Raw genomic sequence first — 21,449 nt, 5'->3', positions numbered from 1 at the left:
TTGCTCCCTCTTTGTCCATGTCCATGTCCAAATCCATTCCTTTGTCATATTCTTCTTTGTACCAACTTCCCAAAGCAAAGGTATTTCATATCTTTGTAACACTTCTTCCCCTTTGTCATCAGTTTTCATAAAAGGTATGTATCTTTTGATACAAAAGGGTTGCTCTAGAGATAGATGGTTGACGCTTGAATCTTGTTTTTTTATGGACACTACTAAATATGTTGGAATAACACCACTTGTAGCTCTTGATATACCTCACGTAGGATCTTTTACCTTGATACTAATTGGTGGGACTCCTCTCCCTATGTCATAGCATGGGTTATTCACTTGACAATCAATTGGTGGGACTCCTCTCCCTATGTCATAGCATGGGTTATTCACCTGATAATCTTGAGCTCTCGTAAATGAGGGATGCAATGTTCACTTGATGATCACTTAAAGTTGAGGATCACTTGTGGAACCACCATTTGATGTGCTAGATACCACTTGTATGAATACCACTTGTAACAAGGTGATAATCTAGATATACCACGTGTAAGAACAATCATGGAACCACTTGTAGCATTGGTCAATTATAACCATTTCTTGAACACTTGTCATCTTTATGAGCTTCTATTATTGACTTGAACTAGATTGATTTGCCTAAGTTTTCAAGTCCGGTTTGAACCCTCTCTAAGGTTCTTCATACACATTAAGCGGTTATCTTATCGAAGTTGTACTTGTCACTTGTTGGTAATCAAAATTAGATTAAGTTCATGGGTTCACTAGCTCATGAACAAACTCATACACTACCACTAGATTCATGTAATCATTCAAGCAATAGTGATAGGCTATGAATTTTTAAAATTTCATTTGTAATGCATGATCCTATAAAGCATGTACTATATGCACTAACCGCATACTAGTAAGGGATAAAAATATTCATGCACATTACAATGATACCTTTACTATCTTGGAGTAGAGGATAGTCATTAGATTCCAATTAATCTCCATAATAGCAATGTGAAGTCCAATTTTATAGCTTGGTGAAGACCAATATTAGCATTTTAATTACATTCTTCATCCATATGAAGTGAGAACCACTTATAATCAAGTGCACTTTTTTGTTGTGGTTGGCTTGCTTCATCATTTACCATTGCTTGCTTGAGAGCATCAAATGTAAGAATGCCACTTGAATTTCAATAATTAGTTCTCTTTTGCGTGTTGCTTGCTTTCTAGATCAACCCTTTTGATTTTCTTCAACTAAGCATCTCAAATATTTCTTAGATCACCACTTCTATTTTAGCCATCCAAGCCCCACGCTCGGTTTACCTACAAAAGGCGGCAAGTCCATACAATAGGGAGAAGTGACCTCCCTTCAAAGAACCATTCTTGACACTCACTTGAAATGAACTTGTTTGATTGATCCATATGATGGACTTAACTTGATGAGTAACCTTGAATCCTTCTTCTTTAAGTCTTTTTCTTTCTACTTGTTTAATTCTTTTTCTTTATACCAAATGATCTCTAGTTGTTACTAGAACTTAAACACCATCTTTATCTTGAGTTTGATCTTGATCTTCAACTTGAGTACCAAATGTGTGCCAAATACACTTCACAATCAAATGGCCTTGTACTCATCATGCTTCTAGATCAATCCAAATTCAAACTTAGGTCCCTCAACCACTTATAAACATGTTTCCCACTTGAAGACCTTTCAGTCAAAGTGACTCTTGATTAATCCAATATTTGTCACTTTTCTGACAGATTCTGTATCCTTCAAAGAAATATTCATATCTTCCAATGTACATATTCAAATACCACGAAATTTTGTGAAGCTGTGCTTTACTAAGTCATCTAGTAACTCTAAAAATTTGAGCTTCATTTGGCTTATAGATTGCTACCGGATTTTATATCTTTTCACACTGTTACATGCTGAAAACTGTTGCACTATAGCTGACAAGATCTACTCTAAAACCGAAGCAATTCTTATCCAATTATCATGAAATTTATACAGCAACTTATACCATAAGTCTAGAGCATTCATACCAAATTTCAAGCCAATCCAATAAGATTTGATCACTTGAATTCGGACTTGATCACAGCTCACTCAGATTTTCAATAAAGAACAGATTTTAATCATTTGAGCTACTCTTCATCAAATGTGAATCAAACTTGAAATCAACTTGTTTGAATACTTTCACAAGATATAAATCCATTCAATCCACTTACTAAAAGTCATCTCATGAATTTATTCAACTCAAATCAATCCAAACTTGATTACTAATCAATTAATCCATTCAATCATTTCATAGCAAGCAACATAGGCATATATATCCAATTCTCATTGCTTCTGTCCTAGTAATAACGGAAACTTCTTTTTCTTTTTAAATTTAAGTTCAAATTCTCATTGCTTGATGAGTTGATTGCTGATTCAAAGTACTGTTCCCATCATGAGATGGAAAAAATGCTTGGATTCCTTAGGCTACTAAGAAATATATCTATGCCGAGGTGCAAGTTGTGGTGGGTATTGTCGTACTTTGCTTCGATTGATGTTTGGCATGCTTAGATACATCCTATTCTGGAGTTTAATGAAATGCATATTCCTTGTCTGCCTTGGTCTGTAGCAAGAGCACTTTGCATTTTAATTTTTTTTTATTTGTCATGTTCATCACATTAATCCATCAGCACTGAATTTGCTGTGTTTGACAGGGAAGTTACCGTTGCAGAAAGCCCCTCCAAAAAAAAACTTGCCACACCTTAAGTTGTACCCCCTCTTCCGCACCTAGCCCTGAATTTGCTGTGTTTGACAAGGAAGTTGCTGTTGTAGAAAGCGCCTCCAAAAAAATCTGCCACGCCTTAAGCTCTACCCCCTCTTCCGCACCTAGCCCTGATGTTTGGGCAGATCTCCTGGACAGCCTGCTTCTCCAAATAATTGTCCTCGTTAGCTCATTCCATGACCTCCTTGCTTTCATTGGTTGGCACCTGCCGCTCTTGGCGCGCTGTGCTCTCTTCTCTCCCACCTGCATTTACCTTCAATATCCCACCTCTCCACCTTCGACCATATGGTTATGATTCTCATCCCCATTGCAGGTACGTCAAGCAAAACCTTTTATCCAATATCAGTTGGCAGCTCGTTGATCCTGCGAAGCAAACCTCCTCCCTTAGCTGTTCAGCATCCCAAAACCTTCAGGTCCACATGCAGTATTTGGGTTGCTCATATAGTTAGCTTATCTTCTCCAAATTGGAGCAATGCCTCCTTGTCGATGTGTACAGTGGTGCTACCGTGAGGCCTCCCTAACTCAAATTCACTGACAACCGTAGTGTCTACTATGGAGCCCTTGTAGCTCCAATCAATTTATCTAATTCTTGTCTCCTCTTTTGCTCAAGATCATCCATGTTTCAGTGGCAAGTTGGATCAAACTTTTGGTCTGAGCACCCCTTGGGTGTCGAATGCCTTGTTCAAATCGTGTCCTTAAAAGGTGAGATACAGTTGGAACCTCAGCTGAGCATGCAGGAAGTAGCAGTTGTATGGGATGTGGACATGTTTCTAGGGCTGTGTCATGCACAATGGTTGGTGGTCTATGGTGACATGCTTCTCCTGGTTCACTTGTCAGTAAGCATCGATACCTTTTCTGGATTACCTGGAACCTTTAATGTCTTCCAGCACGACTTTCAGGTTGAACCAGCTAAGTGGGTAACAGTGGATGATTTGGGAGACCATGCCCTCTTTGTTAGTATTGATAGGAGGAATCCAACATTTTCTTGCCTGAGTCCCGAGAAATGGGGAGGGAAAAGAAACTGTATTTACATTGCCAACCCGTCTGCAGATTCTAACGAACCTTGGAGTGTGGTCGAGGTTGGTCAGGTGGTGCATGACCCAAAGTTGTGTGGTAACAGTGAAAAGAATCGATCCCGTGTCCATTGGAGGCAACTGCAAAGCCTTTAGACTGTCTCCAACAACACAACCTATACACAATACCCATTCTCTTATTTGCGTCATGCACAGTAAAAGAGTCGGCACCCAAAAAATTTTGTGTCTCCAAGGACCAACGCAAATCCCAGGCGACAGCGGAAAGGGCAGAGAGAGATGGCGGCTGCGTCCTTCACCGCCGCCAAGGTCCTGGCGCCGGTGGCCGCGAGATCCGGCGGCGAGAAGGCGCCCCCGCTCCCCGTCGGCGCCTCGTCCTCCTTTGCCAGCTGCGCCGCGGTGGGCCGCACCACCCGGCCTTGTCCCCATTTTCGTGCTTGGCTTCGATCACGATTTCCCGGAGTTTGGGTCAATCCCAGGCGATGATTTTTGGGGAATAGGTTCGTGCTAGGTTGAATTGCATCCGTGCAAAGTTTAGGCTCGATTCCTTTTGATTTGGTTCGGTTTTCATTGTTTTTCTCTCTCACGTTGCTGCTGTCCAGAGCACCAAGTTCTGCTCTATGTTCGTTGGTTCAGGTGTGTGCACCAAGCAGCGATATTGCTCAGGTCTCCTCCGTTCTGTGTCTGCAGCACTGGTGTGCTTCAAGTGAAATCGACTCAGGGATTTTCTTGGTCGTCTCTCGCTCTATTTCTGTTCTTCGCTGGTTGGAGTCATAGGGACATGGGGCTCTTGCAGCAGCGCTACCAGCGTCGGCGTACAGATGCTGTGCGTGCTCCCTAGAGCAGCGCTTGCCTTTTCCCCTGCTGCCCGTTGGTCCTCCTCTCTCTCTGCGTGGTGTCGATCTCTGGACCTGCTCGTGGGGAACAAGGCCGCGCAGGCCGCCGCCACGCATCTGGCTGCTCCTCGCCGCACCAGCGGCTCCCCGCAGCAGCCCTGCCTGGCCGCGCCGGCCGCGTGCGCCGCGGACCCGCCTGCCGCCGCGGGCTCGCCTCGCCGAGCCGGCCGCAGAGATTTGTGTCGTCTCTCTCTCGATACGCTTATTTGCGTTTCGGATCGGCTGCTATGCAAAATGCGTCTTCTGGATGGGTCATCTGTTGGAGCGTGATTTCGGAACCCAAAAACACTGTGAGACATCTATTTTGCGTCTGCGTTACGTCGTTGGAGACAGTCTAAGCTTCCCAGTTTTGTTTATGGTGTTGGCCAGTGACCAATCCATGCTTGCCTTGGAGTTTTGGCTATTCGTGGACATCCCTTTCCTTTGATGCTCTAATATAATGTATTAGCTAGTCCCGTGGCTTTGTTCTTTCTTAACTTGGCATTCAATGCCCTGTACAAATTGCAGTTCAGATGTACTTGATGTTGATCTCATGATATATCTAGTTTCCAAATCAGATTTTCTCACTGTACTTCTGAACAGTTACTGAAATGTTTTTGTAGGAGACTGTTTGCTAGAACAGAGCTTAAAGTTCATTGTAGATGCTGATTACTTGAAGTACGTTATCATTGTTGTGGAAGATTATTGTACTTCAGCCGTCCAAAAAAGAATGCAACTACGTGTTGCGTGGCACATTTGACCAAATTTCTAGTAAATACTATTCACATTTATGGCTCTAAAATAGTTTATTAGAAAAATATATTTCATAATTAATTTAATGATATTTATTTAATATCATAAATATTGATATTTTGTTTATCTATTATTGATCGATCTTAATATACAAAACCTCGACACTGTGCTAGAATTGCATTCTTTCTTGCACGGAGGGAGTATTACGGTTAGCCACAGACAATTACTCTTTGTTACAGCAATCGATGGTTGAGTTGAGCTAGGTGCTTCCACAAACACAATTGTGTTGCATCCAACTGTTGCCTTTAGTCATCTACGAGGAACTTGTTTGCTATTTGTTGTTGTGATTTCTGTTTGAGATATTTACCCCGTTCGTTTGAGTTTATTCAATATTACTTTTCAGAGGAACTTGTTTGCTGTCTGTTGCTGTGGATCCAGCTGTAACTCTGTAAGCAATTCATGTTTTAGATATTCACCCTGTTCGCTTGAGTTTATTTAGAATTACTTTTCAACCATAGAATAGTATTTTTCTCTCATAATATTTCAACATAAGTTAAATTTTAGCATCAGCAAACAAGGTGATTAATATATTCAATGCGAGACTCTTAGTAAGGTTTGTTCAATTATGGTCCAACTTATGAATTGCGACTGTGTTATAACTTGTTTGACGAACATACAATTTGTTCCATAGTTATAATAGTACATAACCTACTGCAAGTAAATTTATGCACCCAAATTGCAAGTTTGATTTCTGAAATCAAAGAACATTTTGCAAGTACCGAACTCTGATCTCTAAAACCTCCTTCAGAGCAAAATGCACAGATCTACTAAACAGATCCAACAACAACGACGACACTATAGCGCAAAGACCGTGCCATCTACAGAGCTCCAGATCTACTAAACATGAACATTCAACATCACAGCGGTAATGGTGGCCTCCCTATGCCTTCTTGCGCTCAGAGCTCCAGATCTACTAAACATGAACATTCAACATCACAGCGGTAATGGTAGCCTCCCTATGCCTTCTTGCGCTCCTTGGCGGCCTTCTTGGGCGACTTGGGCTCCTTGGCGGCCGCCGCCTTCTCGGCGACCTTCTTGGGCAGGAGCACACTGTGGATGTTGGGGAGGACGCCGCCGTGGGCGATGGTAACGCCGGCCAGCAGCTTGCCGAGCTCCTCGTCGTTGCGGATGGCCAGGAGCACGTGGCGCGGGATGATGCGGGTCTTCTTGTTGTCCCTGGCCGCGTTCCCCGCCAGCTCCAGCACCTCGGCGGCCAGGTACTCGAGGACGGCGGCGAGGTAGACGGGGGCGCCCGTGCCCACGCGCTGCGCGTACCGGCCCTTCTTCAGGTACCGCCCGATGCGGCCGACGGGGAACTGAAGCCCGGCCTTGACGGACCGCGACACCGACTTCTTCCTCGGCCCGCCGCCGGCCTTCCGCCCGCCCGCGCCCTTCTTCGCCTTCCCGCCGGCACCGGCTCCGCTCACGTCCATGGCCGGCTGGCTGCTGCTTGTGCTGCCCTTCGAGGTCGAGAGTGAGAGAGCTCGTGAGGCTGTGGGTGTGATGACAATGGGGATGCGTAGAGTGGGATGCTTTTAAAGTTTGAACCCCGCGGAAAGGGTGGGGTGGTGGGCCCGTCGATCCGCGTGCGAACGCGATGGACGGTCCGATCGGCAGGGACATGGACGGTTGGATGGGGGATCCGGAAGGACGATCCGTGGGAGGGGTTGCTGGGCCAATCAGGTGCAAGGAAGCAAAGCAGAGCGGGAATCGGGTTTTCACCTTATTTATTTATTATATATATATATAATGGCTGGACCTAGGAGTACACCTATGTCTTGTTAGACTTTGTTCGGCTATTTTATTAATTATCGGCTCGTTCGTTTGGCTGTGGTTTATCGTAAATGATCGTAAATTTTCAGCTAGAATAGTATTTTTCTCTCACACAAACCAGCCAATAGTATTTCTTCACGAACCAGCAACGATATGAACCAGCCAACCGAACAGGCTGATAATAGCTCATATGTTTGTTACCATAAAATCCTTTCACTATTGGTTTAATCTTAGCGCCCGTAGACACATACTAATTAAGCTAATATGATTGTATGTGGATTATATTTATATATTATTGTTGGGTATACGAGAAAGATACTTATATGTTGCATTTCTATCATAGGGGAGCAAGTTGAAGAGCATGATATAAGTTGCAAATTACAAACATGAAATGATAATCTATAGAATTAATTTCTATCTCTCACCCTATGAATTTGAGATAGGCTTATATATGAACTTTAAAAAGTGATGGGATGTCAAATTCCAAACTAAATAGCCTAATTTATCAAATAGATTTCAATTCCTCCAAATAAAAAGATCCAAACGACCCCTTAGCTTTATTCTATATCAGCTCCTATCAATTACATATATTTATGTATATTTGTATGAATTCAAGCTCTCTCATTTGAATCAATCAAAATCCATCTAAATTTCATTCTTTTCATATCCTATAACATTGGCTCCGTTCAGCTTGCTGAATCTTGGCTGAAACTAGCTAAAAACACTGTTCTGGCTGAATTATTGTGAGAGAAAAACATTGTTCCGATTGAAAAAACAAGCTGAATATGGGGTAAGCTGGACAGGGCCAATTGTTATTCTTATAAACATTGTCCTATAACATAACAGAGTGATAGCATGCTATTCAAAACACTATTTTGTTGTTGATGTATTTTGCACATATACAGACAGCCTGTTCGGGAGGCCGTATCGTATCGTGAATTATTTACTGCTGGCTGGTTTGGTGTGAGAGAAAAACATTGTTCATGGCTGAAAATTTACGATCGTTTACGAGCAAGCGAACAGGCTGAGAATTGTGAGCACATTATACCGTTGTTTACCAACTCCAATTGCATATAAAATCTACCTATATATGAAAAAAAAACCTAGACCTGACACTACAAGCCTCACCTTGAGGTCTAGCATGACCTGGTATATGAGCCGAGATAGCCTGGCTCTTTTTGACTTTGTGCCGTGCGCATCGAGAGTTGGGAGAGCATGCCTCTAAAACCGCTGTTAATGTCTGCGACACCTGCTCGAGTGTGCTGTCGTTTAGGTTTTTGGGGAGCGTGTTCGCGACTGTTCGTTAACTTCCTCGGATCATCTTCATATTCCTTGTGAGCGTTGTCTTCTTCCTCCTCGGATTGTCTTCGTCCTGGTGGACATTCGAGGGACTGCACTGCGAACATCATTCTGCATCGACTATGATCCGCAACATCGAGCAACACACTATATTGACTAGTGCGCGTGGAGCCGCCGGTGCCTTGAGTATGGGTCTCTCCGTTGGGTATACTTCTAATCTTACTGTCTCTATGTTCAGTAAGGTTTTTTTTTTTTGCTCTTAAACATGATCAGTATGTTCATCACTGTTGCCACTAGTAGTTCACACGTGCACATATTTATTGTCACGAATTTACTCCTATGTTTCTAGATTAAATTAAACTTGAAAATGTCTAAATTCCTAACACTTAGTTTGTTTGGTTAATAATTTTTAAAAACAGTGAACATGAATTGTCTAAGGATGTATCAAAAGGAAATGGAAAGGGCAATGCCAAAAGAAACAATATAGGCTCCGTTCACTGATTGGTTTTTGGGCTGATAAGCCTGACTGATGCTAGTTTATTGTGAGAAAAAAATACTGTTGTCCGACTGATAAGCCCTGACTGAAACCAACGAGTGAACAGTCTGTTCTTTATTACTACTTCCTTTATTTGTTTATTTATCCCAAAAGCAACTTTTTGTGACAAGGTGCTAATGCCCTGGTTACTTGGTTGATAAGTCATGGCCGAAAGTACCGTTGACTGATTTATTGTAAGAGAAAAATATTGCTCGTTGGCTGAAAAAGTACGGCTTATAAATCAAACGAACGTGGCGTAAATCGATGTGGGGCTGGTGTGGAATAACAGGGCAGCGTTACCGTGTTGTGGTGTCCACGTCCTCACCGCACCAAGCTAGACGTCCTTCGTCAGTCTTCTTTCTTAGCGCCACTTCTTTTCGGCCGATGATCCATCACGTGGGCTGCTTGAGTCATCATGCACGGCCGGAGCATGCTACTGCTCGGCAATTTCATTTCAATTCGCCGCCAGAAGAAAAGAAAGAAGGCTGAAGCCGCTGCCGGTGTGACCGCACGATCACTCCAATCATATATATTCGTGAATGAGCCTTTCGATCATTTAGCATGTGTTTGGTTCTGGGTCGTAGTGTGCTGGGTTGGACTAACCCTGTTTTTAGGGATGAGGTGAACCTGGTTTCTTGGTTGGCTGTCTGGGTTGGATTCGTCCCGGTTTCGTTTGGTTGGAGACAAATGAGATGTGGGTTGAGACCACTGCCACATGGTCTCCACATGTCAGTCTTGGTGCCCTTCTTCTTCCTCTCGCTCACGCCCCAGCCCTAGCCCCACGCGTCGTGCTTGCTCGGCCCTAGCCCCACGCGCCCGCCTGCTCCACGCGCCACCACCGTGCGCGCTCGGCCCCGCGCCACCACCGCGCACGCTTGACCCCACGCTGTCGCGCTCGCGCGGCCTGCTCGGAGACGTGCCGCTGCTCATGCTCGGCCCCCGGCCGCAACGCTCGGCTCCGCGCGCGCCGCCCCTGCTCAGGCACCGCCGCTTGAGTCCGCTCGGCCTCTGCTTTGCCCCGCGCCACCGCTCCTGCTTGGTCCCGCACCTGAGTCCGGGCCTCAGCTCGCTCCACGCCGCCCCACGCTCGGCTTCGATCTGCTCGCTCGTGCGCGCTCGACGGAGTGGGTTCGACCCCGTCCGCTCGATTCAGACTGACCGGGTTGACCTGCATCTAAGTGGAATATTCCCTTTAGAGGATCAACCGAACCCTCTACTCTTCCAACCAAACACTCCTAAAACTTGGTTCAACCCGTCCCCAACCCACTTCAACCCCCATCCAATTAGAGTGATCGTCGTCAGACAGTTAGTCATGTGGAGATACTCCCTCTAAGGGTGGGCATTCTGGTTTTCTAAAAAACAAAAAAATAGATACATAGTAAAATAATTTATAATTTTAAATGGAGCGAGGGAGTATTGTTTAACCTTTCAACACGAAGCAAGTTGTAAATAATGTGTGTATGTATGCTTCTATTTTTTTGCAAAGGAAATAAGGGATTCTATTCACTACGACGTCGGATCTGATAATCATTGCTGGGTCGAAACCCTCGTCACTGCCAGAATCCACGCCGGCAGAGGCTAATTTTCCTCCAAGATTTGGTCATAGCGGCGTGGCAACAATTGGAGTGCGTGGTCAAGGAATTTTTTATCTGGGCACATAGTCTACGGATTGATAGTCACTAGGGCGTCTGTATTTGAGAAGAAAATAACCTTTTATAGGCCGTGTGCTTTCATGCAGAGGTCAGAAGTGATCTCAAGATGATTGTATCAACTCTATTGAGTTATCTTAGTTAATAAAATGTTTCCTTTTGTTTAAAAAATAAGTTAACTTTTTGAGCAGCTTTATTTTGCTGCTCCGTCCAAAGTACATTGTCATATACTATACTAATAGTAAAGATGACCGGACCTAAGCCAAGTGGAGTATGATGCTCACGACATAGCTGTACCAGTTAGTGCGTTTTGTTGGGTTGGTGGAGCGATAGCCTTTTTTTTTTCAGTTTATATAAATTCCTATACTATGCCCACATAGCACAGCACGCAGTCACCGAAATCTGCCCATCTTCACTTCCGAATTCCGATCCGTAGTCCACACCCCACGCCCCCCTCCACCCCCGCCGGCCGTGAAATGGAGGCTGAGCACGCAGAGACGGAGACGGTGGCCGCCCGGCTCCCCCCCTCACCCACCCACATCCCCGAAGGTGACGAGGACATGACACTAATGCATATGACCATGTTTGGCACATGGTATAGAAGGGTAGGAGGCCAGCAAGGGTGTTCAAGTTAAGAAGGAGGCCCGAGGCTAATTCGGTTCGAGTCATCGAGGTGGAGGCTCAAAACAACTCAAGTTTGAGTCTGTCTCGGTCTCCAAGACCAGTCTGCCTTAAACTGGTCACCCAGGACGCATCCGGACTTCGTTTTCGACGATCCACGTATGGTTGGAAAGCTAATTTGATAAGGAAGTCAATCCAAGTGGTCTCACGTCAAAAGGCCTCCAGAATCAACGGGAATCGTCGAAACAAGTCAGCGTCCAGAATCTGCCAGGGTGCTGCGACACCGTCTTTTGGTCCGATGGACCGTGTATCGTGTTTGGGCCCATTAGGGGGCGTGTCCAGGGTAGGCGACGACCCTAAGACCTTTATAATCATACGCCGCCGTCATTATTAGGTTTTGAGTTTTACTTAGATTATTCTGTCAAGAACAGTTTCGCCGTTCATTGGTTTGTAAGACCCCCAACTTCGTGAGATTAATCATTCGTCTGCAATTTGGCTGTGTTCTTTCTTGTTCTTGCTTGTGTTCTTTGTTGTGCAGACAGGGGTTAGCCTTCTTGGTGAGGTCAACCTGGTCCGTGACTTGGTTGATAACCAGAGGAGCTGTGGTGCTAAGATTGCAGGATTCGATCTTTTGATCTGAAGCCGAATCGGTGTGTCATTCTCTGCCACAACGATAGTTACCTCTACCTGACGGAAGATCGGGATCCCCGTCCCCATTAAGTGGTATGCATATGACCATATTTGGCACATGGTATAGAGGGGTAGGAGGCCAGCAAGGGTGTCCAAGTCAAGAAGGAGGCTCGAGGCTAATTCGGTTCGAGTCCCCGAGGTGGAGGCCCAAAGCAACTCAAGTTCGAGTCTGCCTTGGCCTCTAGGACCAGTCTGCCTTAAACTGGTTACCCAGGATGCATCTGGACTCCGTTTTCGACGATCCACATATGGTTGGAAAACTAATTTAATAAGGAAGCTAATCCAAGTGGTCTCACGTTAAAAGCCCTTCAGAATCAACGGGAATCGTCGAAACACGTCAGCGTCTAGAATCTGCCAGGGTGCTGCGACACCGTCTTTTGGTTCGATGAACCGTGTATCGTGTTTGGGCCCATTAGGGGGCGTGTGCAGGGTAGGCGACGACTCTAAGACCTTTATAATCATACGCCGCCGCCGTTATTAGGTTTTGGGTGTTGCTTAGATTATTCTGTCAAGAATAGTTTCGTCGTTCATCGGTTTGTGAGACCCCAACTTTGTGAGATTAATCATTTATCTGCAATTTTGTTGTGTTCTTGCTTGTTCTTGCTTGTGTTCTTCGTTGCGCAGACAGGGATTAGCCTTCTTGGCGAGGTCAACCTGGTCCGTGACTTGGTTGATAATCAGAGGAGCTGTGGTGCTAAGATTGCAGAAGAAGACAACAGTTTGAACTCATCAGTTTTAGTAGCAATATGAATAACATGTTTATTTTCATCACAAGTGACTGGTTGCAAAACATGTAAAACTGAAGCATCATCAACCAATTCATCTTTATCACAAGGAACTTCAAGCAGATTATCATGGGATAGAGATAAATCAAGAGAGGGTTCCACTAACAATTGCTCTATGATAGCATGGTTTGTGAAAAAAATTAGTATATTAAAACAATTCTCACCTTCCGTGAGTGTAGCACCATGAGCATTACCTATGTTTTCAGCAGGAGTAATAGGTGAATTGTGAAGTGATGGTTCTGAATTTGCATATGAGGTTGTGAGCTCCTCATTTTCTTCCATGTCATCCTCTCGCTTATGTACATTATCCTGCAGAAGGTTAGTCATAGTAAGAGGAATAACAACAGACTCTTCCTCTAAATGGTGCACCTCAGCATATGAAGTCAAAATAGGAGGTGAATTAACAAAGGTTTCTCACATAAGAAGTTTCATATCATTCAAAGTTTGAGGTTTATCAGAAGGATCTAAAGACTCCCACCAAGATAAAGCAGAATGTCGCAAAACACTAGCTGTATTTTTTACCTTCCTCCTTGGACACATAAAGCGAGTAGCAAATATGTTATCTATGGTAATTTCCTGCTCCATGTACTCATCAGCACCTATATCATCATAAGTTGGTGGATACGAACAACCTGTCATTGTTAGAAGACAGTAAAAGACAAACACAAAAGTATTATCCCTATCAAATGACTACGTGGTTGCCGTGGTATCACTTTTCACAGCAAGTGGAAGCGTCTTACCAAGCTCTTACAAAGTTCTTACCAACGCAAGCAGTGGGCGGTACAACCGGTGGCTGGTTCGTGATACCTATGAGACAGTGGTACCAAGATTGCAAGGCCCTTTTTCTGTACTGATCTGAAGAGTTTGTGGAGCTTGGAAGGCACACAAAGAATAATATGTATATCTGGCACACAAGTCAGTAACAAAAAGTAATGCTGAATTATAGTCCAAAGCTTTAGTTTGCTGTTGCAACAAGTAATTTTTTTGTTGCATTAGTATTTTTTTTCTAATGTTGCATCTCGTATTGTAGTAGCTTTGTTGTATTGTTGCAGTCACTCTTGTTCTGATGTTGCAATAGACTTCTTATGTTGTTTTCACCTCGCATTGCGCTTTGTTTGATGTTGCAATCATTTTTCTGATGGGAGTGCATTGGGGGCGGGCAAGGTTGGGGGGGGATGGAAAACTCGTTCTATTCGATCCGTTTCGTGCGGGGGAGGGGGAGGTTGGGGGCCGATGGGTTCTGTACGCGTTAGGGCGGGCGGGTTCCGTTTGTGGGGAGCAGAGGAAGGGCGGTTCCGATCTCTATTTTGATCCGTGCGGGGTGCAGGCGTGATCCCGTGTGGGAGGGCGAGACGTGGTACGAAGGGCCCGGCGTCCGGATGCTAGGAGTTCCGTTCTGAAATCTAGTAAGGAAACGTGTCCGTTCCGGACGCTAGCAGTTCCGTTCTGAAATCTAATAAGGAAATGCAAGCATGTCCGCACCTTCTATAGTTCTATATAACTGATATACACAGACAGGATTTCACGATTTCAATTTTACAATTTGTGATGTTGGCATATTTACAAAACGCACCTTAATCCTTGGTCTATTAGAAAAAATGCGCCTAGTCTTCTTCGTCCCGAGTCCCATGTACCTCTCGTCGATAGTCCCCCACTTCGATTTTTTTTAATTTTAACACTTTTTATAAATTATTTTTAAATCTAACACTGTTTATTTTTTTTTTCAAATCTAACCCTTTTGGTCACGCCTATTTCCCTGGCGCGGCGAAACGTCTGTGCCGCGCCATGTATGATGGCGCGACGAGAGGGATAACGTGGCGACGACCGGAGCACTGACCAATAACATGACAGGGTGTGCCGCGCCATCGATCCGAGGGCAACACTGACGTGCCACGGCGCGGCAAGCCGCTGTTTATTTTCAAAAAGTGGTGGGACAGACAGTGCAAGCGGCCTGTCAGCTATAGTGACATTCTTGGAAGTGGCGCGTCAAGAGCAGGCGTTGAGATGAGATAGACGGAGGCAGGCAGACATCAAAAAGGCGAAGTGTGATTTAAGAAAAAGAGACAGGCAGAGCTCCCCGATCGAGGAACACTGACATGCTTTGCTCGTCAAGTGTGTGTGTGAGAGAGAGAATTGAATAAAGCACTTAGTTCTCAACACTATGCAAAAAGAAGATTCTCCGTCATATCAAACTTGCGGTACATGCATGGAATACTAAAAGTAGACGAAATTAAAAACTAATTGCACAGTTTGGTTGTACTTTGCGAGACGAACATTTTGAGCCTAATTAGTCAACGGTTGGACAATTATTACCAAATACATACGAAATGCTACAGTAGGGAATCTAGCACTATACAAACTTTGCACATCCAAATTCCGGCCAACTAAACGCGCCCAAAAGCACAATACCACTTTCTACATTCTTTGATGGCAATTTTTAGTTGTCATGTATCCACAGCAAGCAAGCATGCATGGCAGTATCTCATTAATTTTGTGCTTTTCTTTTCAATCATGAGCCTCTGTTCGTTTGGGATTGTTTAGCTGATAAGTCATAGTTGAAAGTATTGTTGACTGATTTGGTGTGAGAGAAAAATACTATTTATTGGCTGAAAAAGTACGACTTATAAGCCAAACGAGTCAAAACGAACAGGGCGATAGCCGCCCAAGCATTCTTGCGGGCATTTTCTTTGTCAATTGTCAGCTGAGGGCAATCATCCCTGTTCGTTTTGGCTTATTTGGCTGATAAGTCATGGCTAAAAGTATTGTCGGCTGGTTTGGTGTGAGAGAAAAATAATATTCGTTGGCTGATAAGTCATGGCTTATAAACCAAATACGACCCAACGAACAGGCTGATGCGCGCTGCTGCCTCCGGTACTAGACTAGACATAGTGGTATGTATGTCATATCACTTTGTGTATGGCAGTACTCCTCTCTAAATGTCAGTCTTTACGATTTGCGTGTCGATAATTTTGACTCGATTTATAAAAAATACGTGTAACATTTCTATCTCTAAATAAATTTATTAAAAAAAACTACATTTAAATATCTGTCCAATGATACTAATTATATATCATAAATATTAATATTTTTAATATATATTTAGTCAAAGTTATTTCTCGGAAAGCGAAAACAACCAATATTTAGGGACGGAGAGAGTATACGCTTGCACTGGGTAGTATGTAGTAGTAGTAGCAGGAAAAAAAAACTAACAAAAAAAGAACCAAATCCGCCACAAGAACACTTGGTACTAGTCTTTATTTGGCATCTCCAATCCTGTAAAGATTGACATGGCTTGGGTGAGATGTAGATTCAGGCTTTGTTAGTGTTTGTCTGTACTTGCAGATAACGCATACATAGCTTGTAGTACTTGAGTACACGTACAACATACAGCCTGTTTATTTTGGTCGGATTGGTTTATAAGCCATGACTAAAAATACTATTGGCTAGTTTAGTATGAGACGAAAACACTGTTGGCTAGCTAATAAGCCAAAGCTTATAAGCCAAATACAAGCTACCGAACAGATTGATACATACCTCCTAGTTCAAGTAATCTCCATAATAATAGTATATAAACTAACTGTACACTATAAGATGCCATTAGCCATTGTTTTCGGTCAATACCCAGAACACGGAAGGAAGGCTCAAAGTGATAGCTTCTCCCATGCAAGCAAGCAACTAGCAAGTGTAACAACAAAATGAATGAATGGGCCATGATGGATCTTGAGAGAGGAAGAGGTCAATCGGCATGTTCGTTTGTTGGTTTCAGCTAGAGTTTATTAGTCAGTCAACAGTATTTTTCTCTTATAATAAATCAACATCAGTCAGTCCAAATCAACTCAGAAACCAACCAACGAACGTACTAAACGTGCCAAGCTAAAAGCTCACACTGTCTCTCACTGTGTGTGTGCGCGCGCGCGCCCCTGCTTGCCTTGCCATGGCAATGGCATGATCATAGGGGCTCATGTCACTATTCACAGCAATTGCATGGTAAAAATAACAAAAACAAATAGATCGGAGTGGCGCATGGAGCATGGTGCATCATCGTCATGGGCCCTGGTTTTTGTAGTGCAAGCAAAGCATGTCAGTGTTCCTCGATCGGGGAGCTCTACCTGTCTCCTCTTTTTTATATCACACTTCGCATTTTTGGATGTCTGTTTGTCTGCCTGCCTACCTCCGTCTATCTCATCTCAGCGCCTGCTCTTGACGCGCCACTTCCAAGATTGTCATTGCGGCTGACAGGCCGCTAGCACTGTTTGTCCCGCCACTTCTTTTTGAAAATAAACAACGGCTTGCCGCGCCATGCGCCGTGGCGCGTCAGTGTCGTGTCCAGATCGGTGGCGTGGTAGACCTTGCCACATTATCTCTCTCGTCGCGCCACCATACATGGCGCGGCACAGACGTTTCGCCGCACCAGAAAAATAGGCGCGGCCAAAAGTGTTAGATTTAAAAAAAAAATAAACAATGTTAGATTTAAAAATAGTTTACAAAGTGTTAAAATTAAAAAAAATTCTCCACTTCCGAGTTCCGACTCCTGTCCTAAGGCGAGACACGAGAGGGGCGAGCCGCGATGGTTTAGAAATAAAAAATGCTATACAACACACTTGTATTTTAGAAAAAAAAACACATCTCTCCCTTTCTCTTTTCAACTATCTCTCAGAGTCAACGAGCGAGTGTGCCCGGCTCGGCCACCACCTGGCGTCGACGGGCCAGCCCAGCGAAACAACGGGCGCCAACGCCAAGGGAACTTGCTAGCCCAGCTGCTGCACAGACGCACACCTTCTTTTATTTTTTGTCCTTGCATAATTTTTTTTTTATGATTTATGGATCCGTGATCTTGTGATTGTCTGAAGATAAAAGAAGACCGGGGCTAGAAGGAGGCTAAAGACTGTTGGATCTTAATTCTACGGTGTAAAAAAAATTCTTACATTAAAACTGTATAAAACACCTTATTGTTGCAGACCCTTTGAAATTCCCCCATCTGAGGGCATGTTTGGAATGCGGGATTTTTTCCCCATTCCTGCGTTTTTTCTGTGAAATTGAACTGATTCCTGTAAAATTCCTGTGTGATTCTTGTGAAATTCCTGCGTTCCAAACAAGCCCTGAGCAAATCCCCCGCCGTCTAGCACGGCCGCCGTCGACGCGGACCCTCTCCGGCAGCCGGTACGTTCCCCATTCGCCGCATTTGTCCGTCCCTGTTTCTCTCGTGCGCATCCATCCCCTAACCTCACCTGATTCTCCGCAAAACTCGCAGCTTGCGGCGCGTGCCTTCCCCGCTCCCGGCGGCATGGACTGCGCAAAGGGGACGGCGGTGGCGGGCCTCTACGACGACCTGATGGTGGAGATCCTCTCGCGCGTGCCTGTCAAGGACGTCCGCCGGTCCAAGTGCGTGTCCAAACCCTGGCGCGACCTTATCGCCGACCCCCTCCACCGCAAGAAGCTGCCCCAGACCCTGGAAGGCTTCTTCCACGGCGGCGCCGGCGGGCGTTGCAGCTACGGCTATTTCACCAGCCTGTTGGGAAGCGGAGAATGCGTGCCTCCGGTCGACCCGTCCTTCTCCTTCCTCACGGCGAAGCTGCCTGGGGTCAAGCGCATGGTCCTCTTGGATTCCTGCAACGGGCTCCTACTCTTTGGGTGCACCCGGGAGGAAAAGTTCGGGTACATCGTGTGCAACCCTGCGACCGAGGAATTGGTGACTGTGCCCGCCAGCTCCGGCTCTTGTCCGCCGCCGCCTCCTCTGGAAAAGAGCTATGATGATACTGATAGGGGAAGATATGCACACACCCACACACCTTTCTGATGTTTGACCCCGCTGCCTCCTCGCACTTCAACTTGGTCCAGATCCGGGAGAATAGGTCGATGGAGGAGGTGGAAACAGTGCGCTCTTATTCGTCTGAAACCAGGGCATGGAGTGACAGGTCAAGCAAGTGGAAGCAAGGTGAAAAGGGCGGTGAATGGGGACTTTGGGGTAAAGCCATAATCAAATTCACGTTCGGCAGGGCTTTGGTCAATCGTCTGCTGCATTTTATTGTCTACCACGTTCAGAAAGAGGAGGCTCTGATAGTTGCAGTGGATGGGGAAGGAAAAACATGTAGGATCATCGGCTGGCATGATAAGCATGAGTGCATGGATGCTACTTTTATTGGTCAATCCCAAGGCCAGTTGCACTGCATCAGTGTGATTCTGCAAGCACAAGGCTTCCGTATCTACTGCACTCAGGTGTCAGTTTGGGTTCTTGAGGACTATGTTACACACGAATGTATCCTGAAGCACAATGTGAGCTCTTCGCAGGTCTTTGGATCACTGACATGCCCAATCAATGACTTTGATATTGTGGCCATTCATCCGGATCACAATTCGATAATCCTTGTTCAGCACTGGAACCAGAAACTGGTATCATATGACATGGATAGTAAGAAGCTGCGTGCTCTCTGCACTCTAGGAAAGGGGTATCGGTTTATTACCCCGCACGTTCCCTGTTTCATGGAGTCACTGGTTCTTGCCACCAAGGATTGAGGTTGTTGCTTGTGGGATACTTCTCTGAATGTTCGGCAAGAGCTTGATCTTCCAAGTATGGGTAACTAGCAGTGTGGGTAAATCTACGTAGTAGGTGGTGCAAAGTTGGATAAATAAATCTTATATAATTAGGTGATCTATTCTGCTGGTGCTTTAATGTACCCATTTTGTAATGATGCGAGAAAGCTTTTTACAAGACAGCATGTAGGTTAGCATTGCATATGCTAGTTATTTAGTTAATGCAGAAAGCCATGAACTAGTTTGAGCTGTCCAATACATCCAAGTTATGAATTTGAAATGCTACCCTTTGTGTTTCCAGAATGATGTCTCCATCTTTTATATGTGCTTCTTTTTTTTTTCTCGGCCTTACTAGCAAGCAATTACTGACTAAATTTGTGTTTCCTTGGTACTGTTTATGTTTATTTATTTATGCTGGAAAATGCATTTAGCCATATGTAGTAGGGGAGGCCATGTCTCGGAAATGTTTGAACTGAGAGCTCTGTCACATTAAGCTGTAAGGTTGGTTACTTGCTGTTGGTTACTTGCATTTGCTTTGCCTGTCGTGTAGAAGCTGAATCATGAATGTATTCTATTCAGCTATAGGCATGTTACAAACGTGCAGAAGCTGAATCATGAATGTATTCTATCCAGCTGTAGCCATGCTACAAACGTTGCATGCATCAGAATGTTCTATCAGTTAACATAAGCTAAAAAGCTTGACCTGCTTGTGATAGGAGACTTTAGGCAAAAACGGAGAGCTTGTTTCTGAAAAGGAGAGCAGTTATTAGTGCTTCAGATATGTACATGTAATCTTTGTTTTCTCTTGTCTATTTGGAGAGATAAAGCTGTCCCATTAGTATTCACAAATTTGGCTATGTCCAATATGTGGTGAGGCCTCTGTCAAGTGTGGCGAGTGCTGCCTCCACCGCTCTGCGCGTGTCCCTGATGTGGCAACCCGAGCTCTCATGACTTCCTCTTCCAGATCCGCACCCAGACATACTTCCTCAGCCTCCACGCTTCGTCGTCGCCATGCTGCAGTAGGCCGCGGAAAGCCGGAAACCGACCAACTCGCCGAGGTGCGTGTTTCGATTTGTTCGCACTCGATGTTTTCTTTTCTTAAATAATTTTTCTAGAACTCAAGAAGAACAGTTTAATATTTTACTGATTCGTACTGTCTTTGATTCCGCGATGTTTCCTCCACTGTAGTCTACATGGTGTAATAGCCTAGCTTCTCTTTGATTCAGAAAGATATTAGTTGTTCCCTAATCGCAATGAATATGGATTAGCTGCCAAGATTATTGTCATGTTTGGATCCAGAAATAGACAGATATGTTGATAAGGCGCTGGATGGGCTGGGTCTGTACCTGTTTACATGATTTAATTTAATAATGAATGGACAGATATGTTGGGCTGGGCCTGTATGAATGGGTGGGTGTTAACTGGCAACTGGGAGAACAGATTTCTTCTTGAATAATGAGTGCAAATACTATCTCTGTTTGCAGGCAGTTCAGACAGACAGGGCGTAGAAGCAACTCTGAAACACAATAGGAGCTAGCATGACAAGTATGTGTAAGGTGCTTTCTCGAGCTCGATGGCATGATGAACTGATGTTTTTAGTTCATATTAGTACTGCTTGTTGTTTGTAGGATACCCCAGGACTATCTTTGAAGGGAATCAAAACAAAAGATGGCACGATTCATTTAGAGTTAAGACTTGAGAGCTCCCAGAATAGGTGATATTTTCATGAGTCTGAGTTCTTTTATCAAGATATTTTTTTTTGGTAGCCAACAAGTTCACATGCTCCAGAAAAAGTTTGAATGCATTGCAACTAAGGAGTTTAGTATAAATTCAGATGGGTGGCCATACACATGTATTTTTGCATTGCAACTAAGGAGTTTAATATAAATTGACACATTTATCCATGTGACATGAAGTTATTTCTTCTGAATTTGGTGGAATCTGAATTTTGGTTGAATAAGGATTGGTAATGCTCGCGACCGGGCGTCCGTTCATCCGGACGCCGCGTTTCCTGGGCCTGTCCCCACTCGCTTCGGCCGTCGTGGCTTCACGGTTGTGTTTGCCTGCCCGACTCCACCGCGCCGCCGT

General features: G+C 44.5%; 1 protein-coding gene and 2 pseudogenes across 1 annotated transcript; 2 read left to right on the top strand and 1 right to left on the bottom strand.

Annotated features, from left to right (window-relative positions):
- The first annotated feature begins 368 nt into the window (after nucleotides 1–368).
- LOC136548130 (uncharacterized) lies at nucleotides 369–3,928 on the top strand (annotated as a pseudogene).
- A 2,190-nt stretch (nucleotides 3,929–6,118) lies between these two features.
- On the bottom strand, nucleotides 6,119–6,977 carry LOC136551046 (probable histone H2A.5). The gene has a single exon (XM_066542642.1). It carries the CDS (start codon nucleotides 6,909–6,911, stop codon nucleotides 6,435–6,437), a length of 477 nt encoding a protein of 158 aa, XP_066398739.1. The 5' UTR covers nucleotides 6,912–6,977; the 3' UTR covers nucleotides 6,119–6,434.
- Nucleotides 6,978–17,935: 10,958 nt separating this feature from the next.
- LOC136551045 (putative F-box protein At1g47790) lies at nucleotides 17,936–19,640 on the top strand (annotated as a pseudogene).
- Nucleotides 19,641–21,449: the final 1,809 nt, after the last annotated feature.

Source organism: Miscanthus floridulus, chromosome 4 (genome assembly GCF_019320115.1).
Source record: "Miscanthus floridulus cultivar M001 chromosome 4, ASM1932011v1, whole genome shotgun sequence".
Lineage (NCBI taxonomy): Eukaryota > Viridiplantae > Streptophyta > Magnoliopsida > Poales > Poaceae > Miscanthus > Miscanthus floridulus.
Note: the sequence above shows the minus strand (reverse complement) of the source record. Positions and strands in the feature narration are given on the sequence as shown.